General features: G+C 35.6%; 1 protein-coding gene and 1 non-coding gene across 2 annotated transcripts in view; one reads left to right on the top strand and one right to left on the bottom strand.

Moving 5' to 3' along the window:
• Window positions 1-6,330, top strand: part of LOC136217885 (protein MICRORCHIDIA 6-like) — a 28,648-nt gene extending 22,318 nt beyond the window's left edge. The window contains exons 14-23 of the mRNA XM_066004577.1: window positions 19-99; window positions 218-223; window positions 677-774; window positions 3,757-4,017; window positions 4,689-4,816; window positions 5,201-5,331; window positions 5,441-5,544; window positions 5,883-5,947; window positions 6,067-6,109; window positions 6,192-6,330. Coding sequence (XP_065860649.1) covers window positions 19-99; window positions 218-223; window positions 677-774; window positions 3,757-4,017; window positions 4,689-4,816; window positions 5,201-5,331; window positions 5,441-5,544; window positions 5,883-5,947; window positions 6,067-6,109; window positions 6,192-6,302 — 1,028 coding nt within the window. The 3' untranslated portion in view covers window positions 6,303-6,330. The remainder of the gene's footprint in view (window positions 1-18; window positions 100-217; window positions 224-676; window positions 775-3,756; window positions 4,018-4,688; window positions 4,817-5,200; window positions 5,332-5,440; window positions 5,545-5,882; window positions 5,948-6,066; window positions 6,110-6,191) is intronic.
• An 11,430-nt stretch (window positions 6,331-17,760) lies between these two features.
• LOC136216053 (small nucleolar RNA R71) lies at window positions 17,761-17,867 on the bottom strand. The gene has a single exon (XR_010683048.1). It is a non-coding gene; the product is annotated as a small nucleolar RNA R71 (small nucleolar RNA).
• Between the last annotated feature and the right edge of the window lie 8,510 nt (window positions 17,868-26,377).

Here is a 26,377-nt window from a genome sequence, read left to right as displayed (position 1 = left end):
GTTTTAATGCTCTTTTAGGTGTTCTTGAAGCAAATTTTGTTGAACCAACACATAACAAACAAGGTTTTGAGAGAACTTCCCTTTTCCACAGGCTTGAATGTTAAGGACTTAAAAAAGAAAAAAAAAACTCTTGGATTAATTTCTCTGCAATTGTTCTCTAGATAATTTGGGTGGAGCTGATTATTATTCAGTTTAAACTAATTTTTTATATTGATAGATTTTGGTTAATTCAATTTAATATTTCTTGTTTATTATAAGATTTAGTGTAACTGCTTGATTATTATTGATAAGTGAAACTGATATATACAGTGAGCAAGTCACGTTACAGTAAAACTCTATTCCTATATTATAGGTAACTAAGTATTTTGAATATACAGATAAGTGAGGAAATAATCTAATATCTAATACACCCCCGTAGTTGAAAGGTTCGGGGGGCGAACGTTGAGACTATTCCTGAAGTCATCGAACAGAGATGATGGAAGACCCTTTGTGAATATGTCGGCCAGTTGGTGTCTCGATGGAACATGGAGAACGCGGACTTCTCCTTTCGCAATTCTCTCACGAACGAAGTGGATGTCCATTTCGACATGTTTAGTGCGGTGATGTTGAACTGGATTCCCGGTGAGGTAAACTGCACTTATGTTATCACAATACACAACTGTCGATTTTTCAATAGGACACCGAAGTTCAAGTAGCAGATTGCGGATCCAGCATGTTTCGAAGACAACATTTGCTACTCCACGATATTCTGCTTCAGCACTAGATCGGGATAAGGTGGGTTGTCGCTTGGCCGACCAAGAGAGAAGGTTATCACCTATAAACACACAGTATCCTGATGTGGAGCGACGGGTGTCGGGGCACCCTGCCCAGTCGGCATCGGTATAGGATATCAGTTGGCTGATAGGTGAAGCAGTTAGATGAAGGCCGAAGTCAAAAGTACCTTGAATGTACCTGAGAATCCGTTTGAGAGCAGCCATGTGAGAGGTTTTTGGATCATGCATAAACAGGCAAACTTGTTGAACTGCATAGGATATGTCAGGTCGGGTAAGGGTCAGATACTGGAGCGCACCGGCCAGGCGCCTATATTCTGTCGGATCATGATACGGAGAGCCCGAAGAGATGCTAAGTTTCTGTTTTGTATCAACAGGTGTGGCGGCAGCGTTGCAATTACTGAGCCCGGCTTTGTTGATTATTTCAGCCGCGTATTTGCGCTGAGAGAGAAAGAGGCAGCCTGGTGACTTAGTGACGGATATCCCCAAGAAGTAATTCAACGGACCCAGATCTTTCATTGCAAATTCCGAACTTAATTTGGACAGTATTGAAGTTTGAAGACTCTCGGATGATGTAACCAGTACTATATCGTCAACATAGAGCAGGAGGTACGCTGTGTCTGTGTCTTTCTGATAAACAAATAGGGAGCTGTCGCACACACTGTTGGTGAACCCTACGGAAGTAACATAGTTGGCAAAACGGTGATACCATGCTCTTGGTGCTTGTTTGAGTCCGTACAAGGACTTTTTAAGCAGGCAAACATGATCCGGATACTGAGGGTCACGGAATCCCAATGGTTGATGCATGTAGACTGTCTCATGTAGATCACCATGTAAAAAAGCATTTTTGACGTCGAGTTGTCGAAGGTTCCAATTTTTAGATAGTGCAATACTGAGAACAGCCCTGATAGTAGCTGGTTTTACCACCGAACTAAATGTCTCTCCACAATCAATACCAGGCAATTGTCCGGAGCCGTTGCCAACTAGCCGAGCTTTGTACCGTTCAAAGGACCCGTCTGATTTTGTTTTGTGCCTGAAAATCCACCAACTACGAATAACATTAGCATTAATTGGACGGGGTACAAGGACCCACGTCTTATTTTGAATAAGAGCTTCAAACTCATCGGTCATAGCCTGTGTCCAATTTGGATCACGTAATGCAAGAATTGGTGTTTTGGGGATAGGAGACGGGACGAATTGTGTGATTGTGGACAAATTGAGCATACGACGAGGTTTGTGATCATACGATGAGCATTAGAATTAGGGATTGGTTCTGGTACGGTGGAATTGGTCGAGGAAGTAGGGGCTGGTTCAGACTCGTTTGGTGACAAAAAACGAACAGGAGAGGCTGACCTTGGTGAGGATAGGTGGAAAGGCGAGGAGGGGACCTGATATAACCGGGATTGGTTCGACGCTGGTGTTCGATTATTGTGGACAGACTCGGAACTGGGCGAACAACGGACAGAGCTGGGCGACTGCGAAGGACTGATGTTAGAAGCAGACACGGGCGTGCCCGACGGGATGGAGGGGGAAGTCGCGGCAGACAGCGGCGTGGGTAGTAAGCCGTCGCCGTGATCAGCCGCTGTTGGCGGAACAAGGTTATTGGAAAAATCAGATTTGAATGGGAATTTTGATTCGTCAAATACGACGTGTCGACATACAATAATTCGTCGTTTAGACAAATCAAAACATTTATATCCGCGATGGTGCGACGGGTATCCTAAGAAAACACAAGGGAAAGAGCGAGCCTCTAGTTTGTGACGAGACGGAGTTGGAATTAGAGGAAAACAGAGGCACCCGAAGACACGGAGGTGAGTGTAAGTAGGTTCAGTTTGATACAATATATGAGTTGGTGAGTGATAACTAAGTATTTTGTGAGGATAGATGTTTAATAAGTATGTCGCGAGTTCTAAGGCGTGGTGCCAAAAATTGAACGGAACAGAAGCATGATTAATGACAGTTCGGATTGTGTTGTTAATGGTTCGAATAGTACGTTCTGATTTACCGTTTTGAGGAGACGTGTATGGACATGAGAACCGGAATTGCATTCCGTTGGTATGACAGAATTGACGGAATGATGTATTATTGAATTCACCCCCATTATCACATTGAAAGGTTTTAATGTCACGTTCGAATTGTGTTCGAATAAATTGACGGAAAGTGAGAAAGACAGAGTAAACTTGTGATTTGTGAGAAAGTGGAAACGTCCATAGAAAATTTGAGTAAATATCAAGAAATAGCACATAATAACGATGACCGCTGGAACTCATTATGGGTGAGGTCCAGATGTCACTGTGTATTAAATCGAAAGGCATACAAGCAACATTTTGCGAGGAGTAAAAAGGTAATTTGACATGTTTTCCATTAACACAAGAGGAACAAACGGAATTATTGCTAATCCTATTACAAGAAAGCAAACTTTTATTCAGAATTTGATTCAAAATAGTGGGGCCAGGGTGACCCAGACGATTGTGCCAGACATCAGATGACAATGCAGTGAAAGCGGACGGAGACGAAGATGGGGTAGGTGAGCATGACATGACTGGATATAGATCCCCTTGACTATTACATCTCATGATAAGTGTCCCCGTCTGTAAATCCTTCACAGAGAAACCCAACGGGTCAAATTCCACAGAAACTTGATTATCAACAGTGAATTGACGAACAGAAATAAGGTTTTTAATGAGTTTAGGAGCATGCAAGACGTTATTTAATTTCAACGAATGGTGTTTAGTATCTAGAGAAGCATTACCAGAACCACAAATAGGTACACAGGTACCATTACCGACAATTATATTTCCAGTGAAGCTCGTATTAAAATAAGAAGTGAGCGTACCTCGATTAGCTGTCATGTGGGAGGTGGCTCCTGTGTCCATATGCCATTGCTCGGATGGAGGCGTAATGGACATTGTGTGCATGGCTTCCGCGATGTCAGTAGGCACATAGCTAGAATTTGTTTCTGTAAGATGAGCTTGTGGCATGGCAGGTCGAGGCCCAAGTAATCCAGATTGGGAAGAATGTCGACCGGAGGAGGGTTGCTGCTGCCACTGATTCGCCGGATAAGGGCATGGCGGCGTGGCCCAAAACTGTTGCGGTGGCGGCGCCCATGGGTATTGAGGAGCCCATGGATAATGATTTGCTGGCCGTGGGAACTGTCCTGTCGACGGACGGGAATTGTAACGCCCCCCTCGTCCACGGTCGTGGCGTCCACCGTGTCTGCCTCCGCGGTGATAAGGAGTTCCATGAGGTGTCTGATTAGATGGTCGGGGCGACGGATAGCTGGTTGGGGATGTGTCTGACGATGCAGCAGTGAGGGCGAGGGAATCCTGAGTTGAATTCGGCTTCCTGGCGCGGGCTGTTTCTTCCAAAATTAGCATAGATCGGGCTTTTTGGAATGTGGGTAAGGGATCACCGTGGCGGATCTGAGTGCCAACGGTGTCGTATGCGTCGGTTAGGCCAGAGATCAGTTGGAGAACCATTTGATCGTTGGTAACGGGGCAATCGACATTAGCAAGCTGGTCGGAGATGGATTTGAGATGTTGACAATATGATGAAATATCAGAGAAGTCAGCTAGCTTGATTTTGGAAAATTCTTGTTGAAGAAAAAGAGCACGAGAGTGCCTGTTATCGGAGAAGATGTCATGAAGGCGGTTCCAGGCAATGGCGGCAGTTGAGTCAGTTTCAATAATTGTATGGAGGAGGTCCAGGGAGATAGTGCTATATATCCATTGAAGGACAACAGCGTCAATTCGAGACCAGAGATCGGGATTAGTTTGTTGCATAGAGGTGGCGGAATTGGCGGTGGCAGGGTTTGGAATTATGTGATCGAGCACTTGAAAGGCTTTGGTGTGGAGTTTGAAAAGGGCAGACCAGGTGGAATAGTGACCCTTTTCCATATCTAGGGTGATTTTGATGAAGGTGGAGATGTTGGAGACATTGAGGGAGGGATGTGTGACGGACTGTGTTTCTGAGTTGGTCGGGAAGGAGGCGGCAGATTCAGTAGGTTTAGGGCCGGTGTTGGTGGGGCCGGTATTGGATGCGGAAGAGTTGGTTTGGCTTGCCATGGCGGCGGCGATGGAGGAGAGTTGCCGGCGGCGCAAATAAAAAAAAAGGGGAAGAGGAAGATAGGTTGGATTAGGGTTTGGTCTCTGATACCATATAAGATTTAGTGTAACTGCTTGATTATTATTGATAAGTGAAACTGATATATACAGTGAGCAAGTCACGTTACAGTAAAACTTTATTCCTATATTATAGGTAACTAAGTATTTTGAATATACAGATAAGTGAGGAAATAATCTAATATCTAATATTTATAAGCCTTATATTTATTTAAAATCAATGAAATTGAATTAGTTTCTTTTAATTCAGTTAGTGGTGGAGGTATCCTGTTAATTTTGTATTCTAAATTTTCCCCACCCACATTTTAGAGGATTTATGAACACTACAAAGATCAAATTTTACAGATGTAAATTATTGGACTTTGGCAGGGATTATCATTGTGGTTTAATTGGATACCAAGTCTTGAGAAAGACTGCCGTAAAGGGGTCTAAAGTTAGAGGTAGTTTTTCACTCCAGAAATTTATAAGGTCAATTGTTGTCATTATTTTGTCACATGCTTCTGTAATTACTCATCTCTACTTAGAAATAACACCCTTATATTGGGACAGGACTATCAACAAAAAGGAAAGAGCATAACGATTTGGTGGAACATGAGAATTTGAAGAGGCGGGGGGTCAATTCAGTTGATGCAGAGCACGGTTTGGAAACAGAGGTATGCATAATGAACATGGAGCTCAAGTGAAATTATATATATAATTTATACCAGTTCAAGCCAAGACACATGCTCATTGTCACAGCCCTGCAATGTCATGCGCGTGTGCACTGACGAAGGCTGCTTCGTTGCCTTTTCTTAATTTATAGGAGAAATGTGGAGTTGAGAGACGGTTTTGATGATTCCTTCAAAACTTGTCTGCTTGTTTCATACCTTGAGTTTTTAGGACAGTTTTTTTAGTTCATATTACGGATTGAGTTCAATGCGTTGCTTGCTATAATGTTCTGCTGGGAGCTGGATTGCTACTCTATCATTAATTCTCTTTTGCCTTTTTATAGCCTGTCATTAATGCGAACCAGGAAGCTTCAAATCTGGTGAAAGAAAACAGGAAACTCAAAGAAACGTAAGTATTTGGGAACTTACTTTATGTGTGGAATTTCTCCGTTTTCTCATATTAGCTATAGGTTAGTTGCACACTATATTTGCAGATTATACTCATCAAACCATATTACAACTTTTCAGATGTCGGGAATATGAGAGGAGGAAAGAAGAAGATGATACGAAGGTATGTGAAAATGGACATAGTAGAGTCAAAAAGTTTTCTCTAAATGCATAAATTCATATAAACATGAGTTGATGCATTGCAGGTAACAAAGCTTAAAAAAGAGTTGGCGGAACTTAAATGCAAGTATCAACGGCTTATGGCAGAAGCAACGGTCTTGGATATAATCAATGAGGAAGAAAATGTAAAAATGTAAGATCACATATGTAGCTTTCCAATCAATTCTTTTGTTTGTTTGTTGTATATATGTAGACAGAAAGGGATAACTTTTCATCTACCCTCAAGGAGGTTGGTTATCTTTTGCACCTTTTTTTTTTTGTATAACAGAATAGATCAATTTTACTGGTCTTAGTTTCTAGGAAAAAAATCTTCTGTCCCCAAACCTCTGTCCCCTTCCCTGCGACCCAACCAATTGATTACATGTGTGAAGTTTATCCTAATTATTATTAATATTAATTAAATTTCTTAACCATACTTAATTTTAGTTAACCATCTTCTCTTTAAGTTTATTCCAATGAATAGGAACCCAAAGTCATCACCGCCTGAAGCTGAAGCTCCATTGATAGCACTGACCACTTTCTCCTTTCCATCTGCGTATATTCTGAGTCATTAGTTGCTAATTCAAACCTACAAACATGATAAGAATTTCAAGAAGCCAACCATGGTACCAATGCAGCCCCCATGATATTCATGGTCACAAGGCAATCTCAATCTCGTCTCTTTTTCACCACCACTAACCATATCTTTGCATATAGCATATAAAAGAAGTTTTAATAATTTCAAATATTCGCTCTAAATTTTGAGACAACCAATTTCTGCTCCCAAAATCAGTAGAGGAAGAAGAAGAGTCACGTGAAATCTGTTATAATTAGAATTGTTAACTTAAGAGAAGGAAGATAGTTAACCAAAGTTAAGTATGATTAAGAAATTTAACCAGTGTTAAAAAAACTTTACACATGTAATTAATTGGTTGGGGGACAAGGAAGGGGACAGAGTTGAGGAGATAGAAGATTTTTTTCCTAGTTTCTAAATACCAGCTTTCTATGACTCTTTTGTTTTCATTGTTTTTATATTTATGTACAGCCAATTATGATTAAATTTGAAATGCTGTTATGAATTTTATGAAATTTTAATCCGGTAATATCAGGGTACGTTCTAATTTTAACAAGTCCGTAAGTTTTTCTTTTTTTGAATCAGTTCATAATTTATAATGAAATAATCACATTCTGTTATTACTATTTATTTTAAATTTCAAATAAAAGTTTCGAATTTAATTGTTGCATGTCATCAAAGCAAAAGCTTGTAAACAAGAGAAATCAGTGGAACATTTTTGGATTATCACAAAAAGGTTATATGGAGAAAGGACTTAAGAAATTTGGAATGGAAGGATGTAAATCAGGTAATACCCATGTGGCTAAAGGAGACAAGTTTAGTCTTAAACAGTGTCCTAAGAATGATTTGGAGCTTAAGAAAATGGAAAAATTGTCCTTATTACTCTGTTTTAGGGAGTCTTATGTATGCCTAAGTATGTAAACATCTAGATATTGTGTTCATAGTTGGAATGATAGGCAAATATTTGAGCAATCCGGGTCTGGATCATTAGAGAGCAGCCAAAAGGGTATTGCGCTACTTATAGAGGACAAAGAACCACATTCTCACATATAGAAAATCAGATCATGCTTGATGTCAAAATACTCTCAAATCCACTTCTGGTTACATTTATCTATTGGTTGGAGGAGTTGTTTCCTTGAAAAGTGTTATGCAAAAGCTCATTACTTTCTCCATGGCAGAAAAATACATAACATAATATGAAGCATCCGGTCATGCATTATGGTTGCGAAATTTTTTCACTAGGTTGTGTATTATGAATGGTATAGAAAGACCACTTAAGATGTACTATGACAATAAATCGATAGTAATGTTTTCAAATAACAATTGAAGTTCTATCAGTAATAAACATATAAATATCAAGTATCGGGTAGTTAGAGAAAGAATTCAGAATGGTCAACTATTAATAGAGTGCATTGGGACTAATTCTATGTTAGCGGATCAGCTCACTAAAGGATTACCACCTAAGGTCTTTCATGAGCACAGTGCTCGTATGGGTGTTGTAATATTTGATGAAATTTGAGTATAGTGGGAGTTCATGCTTGTGGTGCTTGTATTTGATAAATTATGTTTATTGAGTTAATAAAGTTTTTGTTTATCTCAATTCTGATATATTATTGTTTGATCTCCATTAAAGTTCTTGTTCCCGTTTCAGTTCTTCTTTTTCGCCTCTAGAGACCAATTGGAAATAGGCATGTTGAGATCACATTACATAAGGGTATGGACTTAATTATGTGTAGATATCTGGTTGTAATTATCTAATTTTATGATGGGTATAATAGTAATTACACTTGTTATATTTTACTATAAATAAAGGGGTTATGGTCCTAAGGACAAACACTTTACATATTCTACATTCTCCCCCATCGAGCATAGAGATTGAAGCCATGTCTTGTCCTAGAAAATCAATCAACCCGAAACGCTTTCAATTACATTCATTTTGCCGCGTTATAGATTCGGGTATTCTTCCGTTATTGATCTCGATGAATTGACATGCGTTTTGATCTTGTGGTTCTATTAATAATCTATGAATCATTTCTTTTATATATATATAACATAAATTTTCATTTTGTTTGTTAAAAAAGTTAAATGGATTTAGACTATGAAATTTTCTGAGGAAATTATGCCAACCATCATATACTAGTACATGCATAATAAATTTAGTGATGATGTCAGGGTTTGACAATATAGATATTTATAACATACATTATATTTTTATGAAAAATTAATAGTTATCTTAATATATAGATATATAATAGGAAATTTAATAATTGTTCTAGTAATTTAATTTTTTTTATTAAACAATCAAAGCGAATAAGATCCTAAATATCCCAATTAGGTCGACATCTTCTAAAACCCTCTAGAGCAAATTGGATCCGAATATTATTTAAAATAAAAATAATAAAATCATTTAATACAACAGCCTAAATAAAAGGCAATCTAAGAGATTCGGAGCCCGAAACTACAAAAAGCTGCAAAATTTTGGTCAAGAACTAAAGCAAAATCAATCAGAACAGAAGCAGTCCCTCTATTATTAGCAAGAGCATCAATACCACTATTACTTGTTCTAACATATGAGAGATAACAAATTGCATACTTTTAAAAAAATAAGAAAAATGCATCTAGTCCTCACGGATTTCACAAAAACTGTCGTAAAGCATGGAAAATGCTAGGAAACTTTTCTTCAAAATAACTAAATTTTGCATTCTAGAAATAATCCACACAACACTAACATTAACGACAGTCTACAAATCTCTGATCATTAAACTAAAATGAAAGCTCAAATCTTGTATCCATATTGGCCCTGTTTAGTAAAGAGCGTTTTGGGATAAAAAGAGCAGTTTTGACCAACTTTAGAGGTTTGACCACTGAAACTGCTGATTGGAGTGTTTGGTGGAGAGAGGTTTGGGATGAAAACGCTAATTTAGAAAAAACTCTTAAAATGAGCTTTTTCAATTAGCGTTTTGCAATATTAAAATTAATGGACTTCTTTAACCCTAATAGATAGACTCCCTCTTCTCCTGCACCAAAATTAATGCCCTTATTCGTCTTTTTGCACAAACCGCTATCATCAATCATCTAATTTTTACCAAACATGTCTACACAAACAGCTAGTCAAATCAGCTAATGTAATCAGCTAACAGCTAACAGCTAATTCCCAAACAGGGTCATTCTCTATCTTATGCCAATATTTTATTCTTATTCTCTATACCAATATTTATCATTATCCTTTTTTTTTTATAGAAATGTCCTGCCAACATATATTATATATAAAATAACAAAAAATATTAAAGGCGGCTAGGGTTCTTAAAGGAAAAAAAAAACTATATATAAAAATTAGACGTATACCTAATTTCGTTGAGTTTCTATTAAGTGAAAGAAGAAGGTAAAGATGGAAAACAACAATGGAAAAGACAATGGGGTTTCTTTAGTAAGATTTAGGTTCGAACCAAAAAAATAGTGAGATACTAACAGATTATCTACTAAAAATGGTGAAAGGCTTACCACTGTTACTATACATTCAACAACCACTTCAATGTAATTACGCCATTATTGAGTGTGATAGATGGATGGAGATGTTCCAAGGTTCAGATGTTCAAAGTCTTTACATCTTTTCCAAGTTGAAGAGGAGGCAATGTCTTTACATCTTTTCCAAGTTGAAGAGGAGGCGTGTAAATGAACATAGAATACAGAGATCCACTGGAGGCTTTATTGGCTTATTAGCTGCTTGTGTGATTTTTGTTGATTGTGGAATGTACATTTTAGACTTTGGTATGCCTATTTATTGGTTGTCTTTGTTATTTTTGTTAAAAGCAAAGCCAAAAATAATGTTTTTGTGATTTTGGCAATGAAGAATTTGACTATGTTTGTTGTATAAATTTGTGTTTTTTTGTTAAAAGAAATTTGTTGGTCTGTTTTGATCAACAATGCAACCAATCTTTGAAATTATGGATGGTAGTTTGAGTAAAAATGAGATTGACGTCTCTTCCTAAGAAACATTCTTATTGAGCTGACTTCATGCTATTTAATCTTAATCATTTAGTTCCAAATATAACTTTGATGTTTTAGCGGAATTCCTAAATTCATTTCAGCAAAAGATGTGCTTTCACATAATAAGCCATTCTGAGTTTAAAATGAAATATTTATGACTCGTTTAGATGCTGAATAAAAATGAAAGAACCTAAGATCGGAAAAATCAACAAATAATTGGGTCATGTTTTTCCTTCAATAAAATGTTTTAGATTCGTCTAGCAAGCACACCACATTCGGATTGACAAAATGTAAGACTAATTAGGAAGGTTTGTCTTAATTTCTTACTAAAAACTAAATATGAAGAAATTTTAATGTCTAAGTTGTCATTTATAATTTATTTGTTCAATTTGTCATATTAAATGTTCAATTAAAAAATACTATTACTTTTATTTTGAAATTCGATGATGTTTAATACGAAGAACTTAAGGTCGTAAAAATTAACATGTAATATGGTCATATTTACCTTCAAGAAAATGTCTTAGATTTATGTAGAAAGCATACCATATTTGGGTTAACAAAATGAAGATTTATTACGAAGGTTTTCAATGTTTTAATTTCTTACTTAAAAACTAAATATGAAGAAATTCCAATGTCTTGTCATTTGTAATTTATTAGTTCAATTTATCCTATGTATATGTTTAATTAAAAAATATTTCTTTTATTTTGAAATTAAATGATGCTTAGTACAAAGATTAAGGTAGGAAAACCCAACAAATATTAGGATAATATATTTCCTTCAATGATATGTCTTTAGATTCATGTAGAAAGCACGCCACGTTTGAGTTGACAAAATGTAAGACTAATTAGGTATGTTTTCAATGTCTTAATTTTTACTAAAAACTAAATATGAAGAAATTTCAATATTTAAGTTACAAATAAAATTAATTGTCACAAAATTAATAAATAATTTGTGATAATTTCTTTTAACTAGTCAAGAAATTAATATTTATGATAATTATAAATGTGTTGTAACAAATTTTTATATTTATCATTACAATTGGAATTGCCACATATAAATTTTAGTTACAAGTACAAAAATTTTGTTACAAATTAAATCGATTCAAAGTGAGAATATCAAAACTAAAAGACAACTTGACCTCACAAAATAAGTATTTTAGGCCAAAACCTACTTGCCTTAGAACATATGAGAATCATATGGTTAATCCTAACATGTTATTGAAAAATACTCAAAAGACATAAAAGACGATAATGTATGAAATGATTATGCAATGCATAGGAAGATTGGAACGAAGTTGGGTTTTGAGGTTTTAATAGCCAAGTGTTAGAACAAAAAAGTAAGCATTGAAAATTATTATTTGAGATCTTAATGGGTTGGACATTGAGAATTTTTTTCCAAACTCGAACTCAGTTCAGTTGTCCCACTACAATAGTTATTGTATTATGTATAAGTTTATATTTAATAATTATAAAACATAAAATAAATTTAATATATAAGTATTTATATATATATATATATATATATTCTTTTTTTTTTGTAAAAAAATTAAATGGATTTAGACTAGGGTTGAAAGTCAATCATCACATACTAATACATGTATAATAAATTTAGTTAAGATACAAGAGTTTGACAATATAAATATTTATAACATACATAATATTTCTTACCAAATTATATTTATAACATACATAATATTTCTTACCAAATTTAATAATTTTCCTAATAATTTAATTTTTTTATTAAACGATGAAAGCGAGAAAGAATAAGATCCTGAATATCCAACTAGATTGACATTTTCTAAAAACATCCAAATCAAATTATATCCGAATATTATTCAAAAGAAAAATAACAAAATAAAAATAGTAAAATAGCTTAATACAACAATCTAAATAAAAGGCAATCTAAGATATTCGACGCCCTAAACTACAAATAGCTACAAAATTTTGGTAAAGAGCTCAACCAAAATCGATCAGAACAGAAGTAGTCACTCCATTGTGAGCAAGAACATCAGTAACACAATTACTTTCTCTAAAATATGAGAGATAATGAACTACATCCTTAAAATAAAAAATAAACAATGCATTTAGTCCGAAGGATTTCACAAAAACTGTCGTAAAGCATGAAAAAAGCTAATGAAATTTCCTTCAAAATAACTAAATTTTGCATTCTAGGAATAATCCACACAGCATTAACACAAACGACATTTTACAATGCTCTAATCATTAAACTAAAATGAAAGTTCAATTTTTTTTTATCCTTATTCTCTACCTTATCTAAATCTTTTATCCTTATTCTCTACCCAACGTTTATCATCACCATTATTCTCATCAAATACCAAACCCCTCTAAAAAAAGAAATTCTAAAAATTTCCATCTTTGTAAATCCTTTTCCGTGTAGAATTGTCCTACCAATATATTTTATATATAAAATAACAAAAAATGAATATAATATAAAAGGGGTTAGGTTTCTTAGTAGCTAAAAATCTATATATAAAGATTAGACATATACCTAATTTTGATGAGTTCATATTAATTGAAAAAAGAAAGCAAAGATGGAAAACAACAATGGGGTTTCGTCAGTAGGATTTAGGTTCGAACCAAAAAATAGTAAGATACTAATTGATTATCTGCTAAATAAGGTGAAAGGCTTACCACTTCCATGTGATTCTGCCCTTATTGAGTATGATCTTTATGACAGAAAAGGTAGATGGATGGAGATGCTCAAAGTCTTCACATCTTTATCAAGTTGAAGAAGAAGAGTGTAAATGGGCATAGAATACAGAGATCCACTAGAGGCTTTGGTACTTGGAAAGGAATCCAAAAAGAGAGAAATATTTACTGTTAAAGAAACCATTAGCTTATTGGTACGAAAAAAGGTTTCGAGTTTTTTCCTAACACCAAAGGCTCTAACTTGAAGGGACGTTGGCTTATGGATGAATATCGCCTCCATTCTCACTTTCTCAGTGACACAGTAAGTAGTTCATTCATTTAATTTGATTTAATTAGATTTTCATTCTTTAATCTTTGACACTAATCGTCTTGTTATTTTTATTTTATATATAACATATGGATGAATTTGTAGTATCTCAAATGAAATATGGAAAAGAGATAAAGTGCAAATCCCGCTACTGTAATCAACCCAGATCTGATGATGTTCTATCTCTGATTCCTTTATGTGCACTAGATCAACCAACTACCGAAGAAGAAAATGGAACTGATTCTAATTCTACAACAGCGACCCAATCCATTGGACAAATCCAGAACAGTTTGATGCTTATTTGCTCACTTGTGATGAAGAAAATGGCAGAACCTCCATTACTCATTCTAATTGTGCAATTCTAGCAACAACAACAACCTCACCATTTTATTCGACTTCTTATATTAATGTCCTAGGGCTAGAGGAATATGATCAAGCAAGGGTTGAATATAATCAATTTGAAACTAATTATGTAACAACAAGAACCCCATCTGATTCAACTCATATTTGGATAACTGCAGAAGAGATTTGGGCTTTTTTGTTGGCTTGATTTTCATAATCAAGTAAACATTTAAAGAAAATGGCAGCTCCTCACTCAAGATAGACTTTATTTGGTGACAGTAAACAACGCATTATTTGATTCAATCAAGTTTTTTTACAACGCTACTTACTCAGGATAGACTTTAATTGACGATTATTTGGTCTACTTGATTTACATTTATATTTTCGAAATTTGGATGCTAAACTTTTTTCCTGTGTTTATATGAAGTTTCAAATCAAATTTTCAAACTCATATGTTATACCATTAAATTTATAATAAATTTAGTTCATGAATCATAGGTTGTAATAAGATGAAAATTTAGTAGCCACTTATTTGAGGCCTCATGGTTGGGCTCGTAAGCCGCGACAAATGCACCTGGGACTTCCCATGGAGGCCCCTTTGGCCAGAATACCTATCAGCTGGTTTCAGGTCTGGGAAAGATTTATATAATACTTGCGCAAGCTCCAAGGCCAAAGCTATTTTTACATAGCCCGACCAGGAGTATCAGGAAAAGCTGGTTTCGATTCCTCCACGGGCTTACACCATATCTCTGGTGAAGGTGGCCTCTGCTTTTTTTCTCCAGTTCCTGTTTCGCCAAATCTTCCTCTGTTTGTCAACTCTCTCATTATCTGTCCGTTGATCCTTCCTCTCGAAATTTGTCGAGCTCTTGAATATGCTCAAGTCAGTTGAGCCCAATCTGAAGAAAGACAAGGTAATATCAGCACTTGTTATAAGGGATCTCATAAAAAAAGGAAAGTTTCCCAATTCCAAATATTCCAAGAAGAACAATGGCGTGAAACTAAGTCAAGCCAAAGGTAAGCAAGTGAAGAAGCCCAAAGGATAATTCCACTTATGTGGTAAAGATGGACATTGGAAGAGGAACTGTGAGGAGTACCTAGACTCCATCAAGAAGGGAAAATAAGATGCTTCAACTTCTGGTATGTTCTATATTGAAATCAATTCAATTTCACAGTCTAAATCTTGGGTATTAGATACCGGATGTGGATCTCATACTAGATACCAGATGTGGATCTCATACCGTGTTAATCATCCTTTGAGTTCCAGGAATTAGCCACCAGCCCACACGTTGTGTGCCCCTAGTGACACGCTGTGTTGGTTTTTTCTTCCCACTTCTTCAAGAAGCTCTTTGCTCACACGTCGTGTGGCTAATTGCACACACCATGTGAGACTCTCCTCCCTCTTTCCTTGGTCTACCATGAGAGATGTCTGCATCATTCTCCCCTTCTTCAAAGGAGTTAGACCTCGACTCACCCTTGATAAATTCTTGAGGTCCATTCGGCTTCCATTGGCTTATATCGCGCTTATTGAATGAAGTGGAAATCTTACCGAGCTAATTGGGGAGGGCTATTATTAAGCCCAAAATATACCTAAAATATCATCAATAATTACATCAATATTGCTACAAATTTATGCTATTTATAACTGTTTAGAAAGCTTTTACTCTCGAATATGTTTCTTTCTTGTAAGGTACATAAATATTTGGTAAAATCCAAATAGGAATGAAAAGAGCTCAAAAACAGAAGAAAAACCCTACAAAAGGAGTCGAAGACGACGAAAATTAATAACGCCAAGTCAAGGACGAGAACGAAAGCCGAAGAAGTGAAAAACGTTCCATGCCGCGACCGCGGCCCCCAAATTCTCGATCGCGACACGCGTTCTTCAGCTTCTCCTTCCCTTCGTTTGAAGACCAATTGATGCTCCCCCATTCTCGGTAGAGAATTTAACATTCTCGGTACGAGCAGGAGTCTGTAGAGGCCTAGTTACACACTTTCGTTTTCGACGAAACACGATCGTTCGGGTGGATAAAGACGTCCTTTCGCAACGGATACGATCCTTCACAACGGACACGACACTTCAATCAAGAATCTTCAACATCTATAAATAAAGAGTTGATGGAGAGTTGAAGATAGGTAAAAGAAAGAGATTAATATAGAATTTATGCAGAAATTCCGAGTCAAGTGATTCAGAAGTTAGATTTCGATTCTGTAAAAAGCAATATGCTGTACACACATTGTTTATTCAATAATAACAAGTTTAGTAGCGTTTAGACATTGTTCCAATTTAGTTTTCATTTTGGTAGTAGACCGACCCAGTCTCTATTACGAAGATTCAACGAGAAGATTGAGTAAAGGATCCACCCCTGAGCCTGACAAACTCTAACGAAACCCAAGGAAAGGATTGACAACCCGTTCACTTGCAAGCCGTCGAATGTTTCCATGCTCCATGTTCTCTGTAAACTTGTATCAATTTATATTTCATCTAATAAAGTCTGTTCAATTCGATAGATTGTTATGCAGCACTTTGGTAAAGGATCCGAAGTGGATGCTGGTGTTTTCATTAAAACGTATTTAATTCAAAATCTTTACAAGGAAACTTTGTTGAACACTTAGGCAAATTATTATCTCGAAAGAGTTTTAATTTGATTAAGGGAAATTATCCCGGATAGGGTTTTGTCATGTTCAAAGCCAAATAATTAGAGGTTCCGTCATTTATTTCATCTTTATAATTCATACAAAGTTTAAAGTTGTTTTCTTTGCTTAATGCAAACAAATACATTTGTTTACTTTTCTAAAAAGTACTAAGCGTTCCTATCTTGCAAATTCATTCTTAAATCAGAGTATTTTCTAACGTTTTCATACTCTAACCTAATTCTCATTCTAGCAATTTCAAAACCAAAACCGACGATTTTCCATATTATAAACCTTAAAGTAAATTTAACCGATTATAAATAAGTTTTGTTTCGAAAAACGTTCCATGTGGGATCGATATCTTTTATTACTACAAGCGTATACCGTGCACTTGCGAAAATCGCTCAACAAGTTTTTGGCGTCGTTGCCGGGGAATGCCAAAATTTTCGACAAAATTTTAAATCTTTCGTGTTTTATTTCGAATCTAGGTTTATTTATACTTATTCAAACTTTTATATTTTATTTATTTTAAATTACTAACATATTTATTTTTCAAATTCTGTTTTGTAGGTAGTTTCGATTCGTGCGAAATTTCAGGTTCATGCGCAGTTCTCGAAGTTCAGGCACGTCACCAGATCCTATTGACCCAGAAATTGAAAGAACTCTTAAAAAGAACAAGAAAGAAAAGAAAAACAAAAACAAAACCCCAATAAAAACTAGAATTACCGAGCCAGAAGTTATGGCCACACTTATGGATTACGCTAGGCCAGGAGTGGCCGGTGTAACAAACAGTATAGTTAGACCCCAAATTAATGCACACCATTTTGAAATTAAGCCAGCATTGCTTAATATGTTGCAAAATAACGTAACATTTTACGGGTTACCTAACGAAAATCCTAACACCCATTTGACAAATTTCTTAGAAATTTGTGACACTTTTAAAATTACTGATGTAACTGCAGAAGCAATCAAACTTCGCCTTTTTCCTTTTACTTTGAAGGATCGGGCCAAAGAATGGTTAACTTCTATGCCAGCTGCATCATTTGAGACTTGGGATCAATTAGCCCAAGCATTTTTATCAAAAAAAATTCCTTTAGCAAAAACCGCAAGAGTCATTAAAGAGTTAACATCTTTTTCTCAAAATGATAATGAAACTCTTTATGAGGCTTGGGAACGTTTTAAAGAACTTCAACGTTTATGCCCACACCACCAGTTGCCCACTGAACTTTTAATGCAAACATTTTATAATGGACTAAATCTTACAACTAGAGGTTCATTGGACGCTATGTCTGGAGGGTTATTCATGAAGAAAACATCTGCCCAAGCAAGAGAACTTTTGGAGGAAATGGCAATCAACAGCAGTATGTGGCCCGCGGAACGTGGACACGTACCATTAGCGAAACCATCATCCTCAACTACGTCATCAGTTAAAGGTATAGTGAATCTTGATCCAGTTGCGATGTTGCAAGCCCAGTTTTCTGCCTTATCACACAAAATTGATAGGTTTATGGCACCGTGTGATTCTAATGGTAAGCCAATCCAAACGGATGTGGACTACGAAGGTATGAGTGAAATTGAACAGGTAAATTTTGTCCAAGGGCAAAACCAACCTAATAACCCTTACTCCAATACATATAATCCTGGGTGGAGAAATCATCCTAACTTTAACTGGAGAGATAATAATAATAATACTAATGCTAGTCAAAATCGTACTGCTAATTATCAAAATCAATCAAGAGATACGATTAGCACTTTATCTCCTAAAATCGACAAATTTATTGATGCTATGAGCGGAAAAATAAGTAATCACGACGATGGTTTTAAACGGATCGAGAATAAATTCGATCAGCTTATTAAAAACCAATCATCTAGCATCCATAATTTGGAGATTCAAATTGGACAACTCGCTAAATCAATTCCATCCCGCAAAGAGGAAAGTCTTCCAAGCCATACGGAAGAAAATCCGAAAGAGCATGTTAAGGCTATCACTCTTCGTTCAGGGAAAAATTACTTAGACCCGAAAATGCCCGGAAATTCGACCTTACCTGGAACTGATTTACCAAAGCCCAAAGAAGATACATTAAAACAAAAAGATGCACCAATTGACTCTAGTATAAAAACTTTTGTACCCAAACCACCTTTTCCACACAAAGTCCGCAATAAGGACTATGATAAACAACTTTTAACATTTTTAGACAAACTTAAAAATTTGCATATTAATTTAACGTTTATGGATGCGATTACGCAAATTCCCAATTATGGTAAATTCCTCAAAGATTTAATTTCAAAGAAAATCAGTTGGGAAGGAATTTCATCCATTTCGCTAACTGAAGATTGCAGTTCGATCGTGTCAAGCAATTTGCCCACAAAACTCAAAGATCCCGGATGTTTCACCATTCCGTGTAAATTGGGAGATATTGAATTTCACAGTTGTCTCTGTGATTTAGGAGCAAGCATTAACTTGATGCCATTATCTATTTTTAATAAGTTAGGCCTAGAAGAAGACATCAAACGTACCAATATGGTTTTGCAATTAGCGGATCAAACCACTAAAAGACCATACGGTATAATTGAGGATGTTTTAGTTAAAGTTGACAAATTTATTTTTCCTGCCGATTTCGTTATTTTAGATTTTGATTATGACGTAAATTGTCCGCTAATCTTTGGTAGACCGTTCATGAACACGGGACGTGCTCTAGTTGATGTGTCGGAAGGGAAAGTAGTTTTAAGAATAGGAGATGATAAGATTGAGTTTGATATGAATCAAGCGATGAAATATCCTATGGAGGATTTCGCTTGTATGAAACTTGATTTGATTGAAGAATGTGTAAATGACATTGTTCAAAAAGAAGAAATAATAGAACCTATAATGAGTGAGGAACTAGAAGATAAGGACCCAGAACCTTTGATTCGAGAAGATGGACCAGTTCCGCCTTCGATTATAGTTCCACCTATAATTATCTCTAACAAATTAACACAAGATCAAGAAGAGAAATTGAAAGAAGTTGTTAGAAATAGGATAGGAAGTATGGGTTGGCAAATTTCAGACTTAAAAGGTATCAATCCAAGCATCGTAATGCACAGAATTCACTTAGAAGAAGATAAGCCACCTAAAGCGGATAGGCAAAGACGCCTAAATCCCAATATGAAGGAAGTAGTAAAAAATGAGATTACTAAACTTCTGAACAATGGAATCATCTACCCTATTTCGGATAGTGAATGGGTTAGTCTAATCCATTGTGTACCTAAAAAGGGAGGCATAACAGTTGTAAGGAATGAAGAAGGTGAATTAATACCTACACGAACCACCACTGGTTGGAGAGTTTGTATAGATTATAGAAATCTAAATAAAGCAACTAGGAAAGATCATTTTCCTCTACCTTTCATTGATCAAATGATCGAAAGGATAGCTGGTCATGCTTTCTACTCTTTTCTAGATGGTTACTTCGGATTCTTTCAAATATACATTTACCCGAATGACCAAGATAAAACAACCTTCACATGTCCTTACGGAACATTTGCATATAGGAGAATGCCCTTTGGTCTATGTAACGCACCTGCAACATTTCAACGCTGTATGACTACGATTTTTAATGATTTCATTAAAGATATCATGGAAGTTTTTATGGACGATTTTTCAGTTTATGGAGATTCTTTGATTCGTGCCTAGAAAACTTGGATAAAGTTTTGTCTAGGTGTGAAGAAACAAATTTGGTATTAAACTGGGAAAAATATCATTTCATGGTTGACGAAGGAATTGTTTTAGGTCACAAAATATCTGAAAAAGGATTAGAAGTGGATAGAGCAAAAACTTCAGTAATAGAAAAATTACCCCCTCCAACTACTGTTAAGGGAGTAAGATCATTTTTAGGACATGCCGGTTTTTACAGAAGATTTATTAAGAATTTTTCTGTAATTTCCAAACCACTCACTAATCTACTCATGAAAGATTCCACCTTTGATTTTAATGAAGATTGCGTTAAAGCTTTCGAAACATTGAAAACAGCTTTAGTCAGTGCACCTATTATTTCTAAACCCGATTGGGATTTACCATTTGAAATTATGTGTGATGCAAGTGATTTAGCTGTCGGATGTGTTTTAGGTCAAAAGAAGGATAAGAAACTTCATGTCATTTATTATGCAAGTCACACACTTTCCGGTGCACAATTAAACTACACCACAACTGAGAAAGAAATGTTAGCTGTAGTTTTTGCATGTGATAAGTTTAGGTCATACTTGTTAGGTTCGAAAGTTATTATTTATACTGATCATGCAGCATTAAGATATTTATTTGCTAAAAGGGATGCAAAACCGCGTCTAATTAGATGGGTTTTATTGTTACAAGAATTTGATATAGAAATAAAAGACAAAAAGGGAGTAGAAAACCTTGTCGCTGATCATCTATCGAGACTTGAAGATGAGAACGGTCCTATAGGTGAAACTAATGGTATACGAGATGATTTCCCTGATGAACATCTCTATCAAATGAAAAGCGTCATGTCACCATGGTATGCGGATATTGCTAATTATCTTGCAGCCAATATTGTTCCGGAAGGATTAAATTTCCAACAAAAGAAGAAAACCTCAATCTCTTTTAGGAATAATGGTACCACTTACACCATTGATTATGAAGCGATGGGAAACATGTTTGGTTTTCCTACTTCTGATTTCTATGACAAGCCTAAGGATTTTGATAATGATGCTGTTTGGCAAACTCTTTCGGACCAAGACTATTTTAATTCGAAAAACACCTCAAGCAAGTTGATTAAGGACAATTGTGTGTTCTTCTTTCACAAATTTTTGAGTTTCTCCTTGTTTGGGCGTATTGAGAGTTCAAAGATTCAGGTTCAGGATTTGTATGTGTTGGATAGTTTGTTTAAAGGCTTGAGGATTGATAGCATTGGCATGTTGTTTGATAATTTGTTCCGTGCTTCGAGGGCTACTACCATTCAAATCCCTCTTTGTAATTTTATCACCGCTATTGTGTTGGGAGCTCGGGGTGAATTGGCTGATTTTGACATGTCCACCTACTGTGGGTATGTTCCACTTTTGGATATCTCGGCTCTTGAGCGGGCTCATTTATTGCTTCCGCAAGGTCCCCCCGTCTTTATTTCGTATGCCTCCCGTATTGCCCACCTTCGTGGCACTATGGGTGGTGGCGCTTCAAGTTCTCAATTTGCAGGTACCGAAGGCGGCGGAGAGACGGAAGGAGAGGAGGATGAACCCCAAGCTTAACCACAACCCCATGCACCTCAAGTGGATGATCCGGTGGATTTACGGAGGATTTTGAACCAAATCAATTCCAACAATCGTCAAATGAACTTAAGAATTGATGATTTGGTAGAAAACAACATGGTGATGAATGACAACCTCAACCTTTTGAGGCGTGAGCATAGATCGACTCGGCATCGGATGTTTTCCTTTTTCCGATGCCAAAATGTGGAGACTTCACCTACACCTCCGGATTCCCCGCCTCAAGCATAAGTTGTTTTCTTTAATTTTATTTTTATCTTGTTATAATTTGGTACAATTTTAATTTTCCTACGTTTGGTATAATTTTCCATTTTTAATTTTATGTTAAATGTTTCATTTGCTACAATTTATATCTTTATTATCGTATGCCTTATTTCGTCCTTACTTTTTATGTTTTCTCCATTTTTGCACCAATGAGGACATGGTCCAATTTAAGTGTGGGAGGAGATATACATATATCATTTACATATATACGAATAAATGCAACGAAAATATTATTTAGCAACATTTTGCAACACTTGTTTTATGCAAATGCAACATATATTGCAACACAATTTCTTAAACATTATTTTTCATAACGTTACATTTTTTTTATATGTTTAAAATATTTTTAACTTATGATTGTCTTTAGGTTATCATTATCGTTAGAAAGAATATTTCTATACATATACGGTTAATATTTTTCAAATTTTTCACAAATCTCCGATACGATTTTAAGTAAAATCGTCTCGAGTGATTGTATTTTAATTAAATAAATTCTTTATTTTCAATCTCTATTTTATATCATGAAATTCATGATACAATAAATCTTATTTTAAATTTTCAATTAGGTTTATAGGCATTAAATTGAACTAACAATTTTAGCTCGGTTTGATTTCGTCTTACATTAACACCAATTGAAGTTTTTAAGGAAACTTTAGCCATAATATATGTTGAATTTTAAGTCAATATAGGATGAATGTGCTATCTTTCTTTTTCCCAATTTCAATTTTATAATTCATATTAATTAATCAATTAGTTGAATTCTTAACTTTTGGCCACGATTGAGACCAACCTTATCACAATTGAGGTATGAAAGGGAAGAAAATTAAGTACCGTTTAATTTTGGCCACGGTTGCGACCACCCTTATCACAATCGAGGTATGGAAGGAACGTTAAAAGCAAAAAAATAATAAGCGTGTATAAGTTTAAAGTAACGATTACGTCCACCCATGGCATGGTCGGTACCTCTTAAGCAAACACAAAGCAATAAAATACGTATATAGTTACGATCAAGACCACCCTTATCTCGGGCGTAACTAAACAAATAATTAACCTAAGTACTTATTTTAATTTAATATATCTCACATATTAGTTTAGGTTTGGGAAAGAAATTTTGTGCTTTGAAATGCCTTGAGACGAAAGACTCAATAACATGCGTGCTTATATCGTCCCGAATGCTTCAATTCCAAATTGGAAATACAAGACGAATGATATATCGTATATTGTACTAAGTTAGTTTGATGTTTTGCGTATAAAATGTGCCATGCGAAGCTAGTCTTTTCGGCTTAACTAATTCAAAAGGTAATACAGAGATGTATGTTTTATTTTCATAAAGAGATTAGTTAAAGAATAAATTCAGTGAAATTTTGCTCGGGACTAGCAAAAGATTAAGTGTGGAGATTTGTTAAGCCCAAAATATACCTGAAATATCATCAATAATTACATCAATATTGCTACGAATTTATGCTATTTATAACTGTTTAGAAAGCTTTTACTCTCGAATATGTTTCTTTCTTGTAAGGTACATAAATATTTGGTAAAATCCAAATAGGAATGAAAAGAGCTCAAAAATAGAAGAAAAACCCTACAAAAGGAGTCGAAGACGACAAAAATTAATAACGCCAAGTCAAGGACGAGAACGAAAGCCGAAGAAGTGAAAAACATTCTGTGCCGCGACCGCGGCCCCCAAATTCTCGGTCGCGACACGCGTTCTTCAGCTTCTCCTTCCCTTCGTTTGAAGACCAATTGATGCTCCCCCATTCTCGGTAGAGAATTTAACATTCTCGGTATGAGCATGAGTCTATAGAGGCCTAGTTACACACTTTCGTTTTCGACGAAACACGATCGTTCGGGTGGATAAAGACGTCCTTTCGCAACGGATACGATCCTTCACAACGGACACGACACTTCAATCAAGACTCTTCAACATCTATAAATAAAGAGTTGATGGAGAGTTGAAGATAGGTAGAAGAAAGAGATTAGTATAGAATTTATGCAGAAATTCCGAGTCAAGTGATTCAGAAGTTAGATTTCGATTCTGTAAAAAGCAATATGTTGTACACACATTGTTTATTCAATAATAACAAGTTTAGTAGCGTTTAGACATTGTTCCAATTTAGTTTTCATTTTGGTAGTAGACCGACCCAATCTCTATTACGAAGATTCAACGAGAAGATTGGGTAGAGGATCCGCCCCTGAGCCTGACAAACTCTAACGAAACCCAAGGAAAGGATTGACAACCCGTTCACTTGCAAGCCGTCGAATGTTTCCATGCTCCATGTTCTCTGTAAACTTGTATCAATTTATATTTCATCTAATAAAGTCTGTTCTATTCGATAGATTGTTATGCAGCACTTTGGTAAAGGATCCGAAGTGGATGCTGGTGTTTTCATTAAAACGTATTTAATTCAAAATCTTTACAAGGAAACTTTGTTGAACACTTAGGCAAATTATTATCTCGAAAGAGTTTTAATTTGATTAAGGGCAATTATCCCGGATAGGGTTTTGTCATGTTCAAAGCCAAATAATTAGAGGTTCCGTCATTTATTTCATCTTTATAATTCATACAAAGTTTAAAGTTGTTTTCTTTGCTTAATGCAAACAAATACATTTGTTTACTTTTCTAAAAAGTACTAAACGTTCCTATCTTGCAAATTCATTCTTAAATCAGAGTATTTTCTAACGTTTTCATACTCTAACCTAATTCTCATTCTAGCAATTTCAAAACAAAAACCGATTAAACGATTTTCCATATTATAAACCTTAAAGTAAATTTAACCGATTATAAATAAGTTTTGTTTCGAAAAACGTTCCATGTGGGATCGATATCTTTTATTACTACAAGCGTATACCGTGCACTTGTGGAAATCGCTCAACAGCTATATGATAGGTGTTTGCATTTACCTTTTTTGTTACCTTGTAGGGACCATACTTATGTGGCTTAAGCTTGCTACTCAGAGAACTAGTGAGCCTCTCCTTACTTAGGTGCACCATTACTTCATCCCCGACTTTGAATTGGAAGTCCCTCCGATGCTCATCAACCTTAGCCTTTAACTTGTTATTTCGCTTTTTGATGCTTCGTTTCACCTCTTGGTGCATTTGGTGGTAGTCATTGACAAGATTGTCACTGTGTCATTTTCCCTTTCACATGACACAAGATACATGACAGACATTTGTTTTCGTGTTGTCTGAATTTTTTTCGTGATAGTATTTTAACATTATGTCATCTGAAGACGTAATTAAAAACGCACTCGATTCACATATGGTCTTCCGATGACATAATCTTGTCATCCAAAGAAAACGCGAATTTTCATAAATTTCACTTGCTCATCAGATGACACCTATAATAAATGATTGTCATTATATGAGGAAAACAAAAAAAGCGGCAAATGAAATTTCACTTACGCGGCCATATACCAAATTTAGGCGCTTGATCGTTTGACTGAAATTTTAGCTCATATATAAACCTTTTCTCTCATCCCAAACCCCATTCTAGGTTACGCAATCTTTATCCCTCTCATCCCTCTCTATCTCCATGGTTGATTTCTACATGCAATCATTGGGAGTGAGCTTGAAACACGGTACTGGTAAGCCATATTTTCTTCGTTCCTGGATGTATTAGAGTTTCATTGTTCCTTACTTTATCTTTTCCTCGTCCGATTTACTTTTGTGTATGTCGATTTCAGCAGCTAGAATAAGGATCTATTGATTTTCAGACCTATCGTTGAAAGGGTTAGATCTCTCGCTTAGATACACTAATTTTATTATATTCATTGTTAGATTCACTGCTAAAAAGCTTGGGTCTTTATCTTTTTTAACCTAGGGCAATATAGTGCCTGATGCTGAAGATGCTGTGAACTCATCTGATTCCATTTTATTTGAACATAATATTTACAGGGATAGTAAGAATGCTTAAGTACATGGGAAGGCTGACTGAAGAGATTGTCAATCAGTTCATGCCTTTAGCATGTGGGAAGATTTCTTTAACTTATTGAGTATATATTATTGTTATGTTGGTTTGAACTGATTAGTTGCATGTATGATGTTGTTGTGGGTGGTGTTGCTGAGATAGGTTTATGATAGGGGTCAAAAAACCCTATCTTTGGGTACGGTTTTAGGACGGTTTTTAGTGTTATTTCGTGAATAAGCGAGCAATTCTCGCATTTATATGCTTTTGTGTGAGTTAGTTAGAAATTGGAAATGTTTTATTT

The sequence above is a fragment of the Euphorbia lathyris genome, chromosome 1, assembly GCF_963576675.1.
Source record: "Euphorbia lathyris chromosome 1, ddEupLath1.1, whole genome shotgun sequence".
NCBI lineage: Eukaryota > Viridiplantae > Streptophyta > Magnoliopsida > Malpighiales > Euphorbiaceae > Euphorbia > Euphorbia lathyris.
This window is presented reverse-complemented; position numbering and strand designations above follow the sequence as displayed.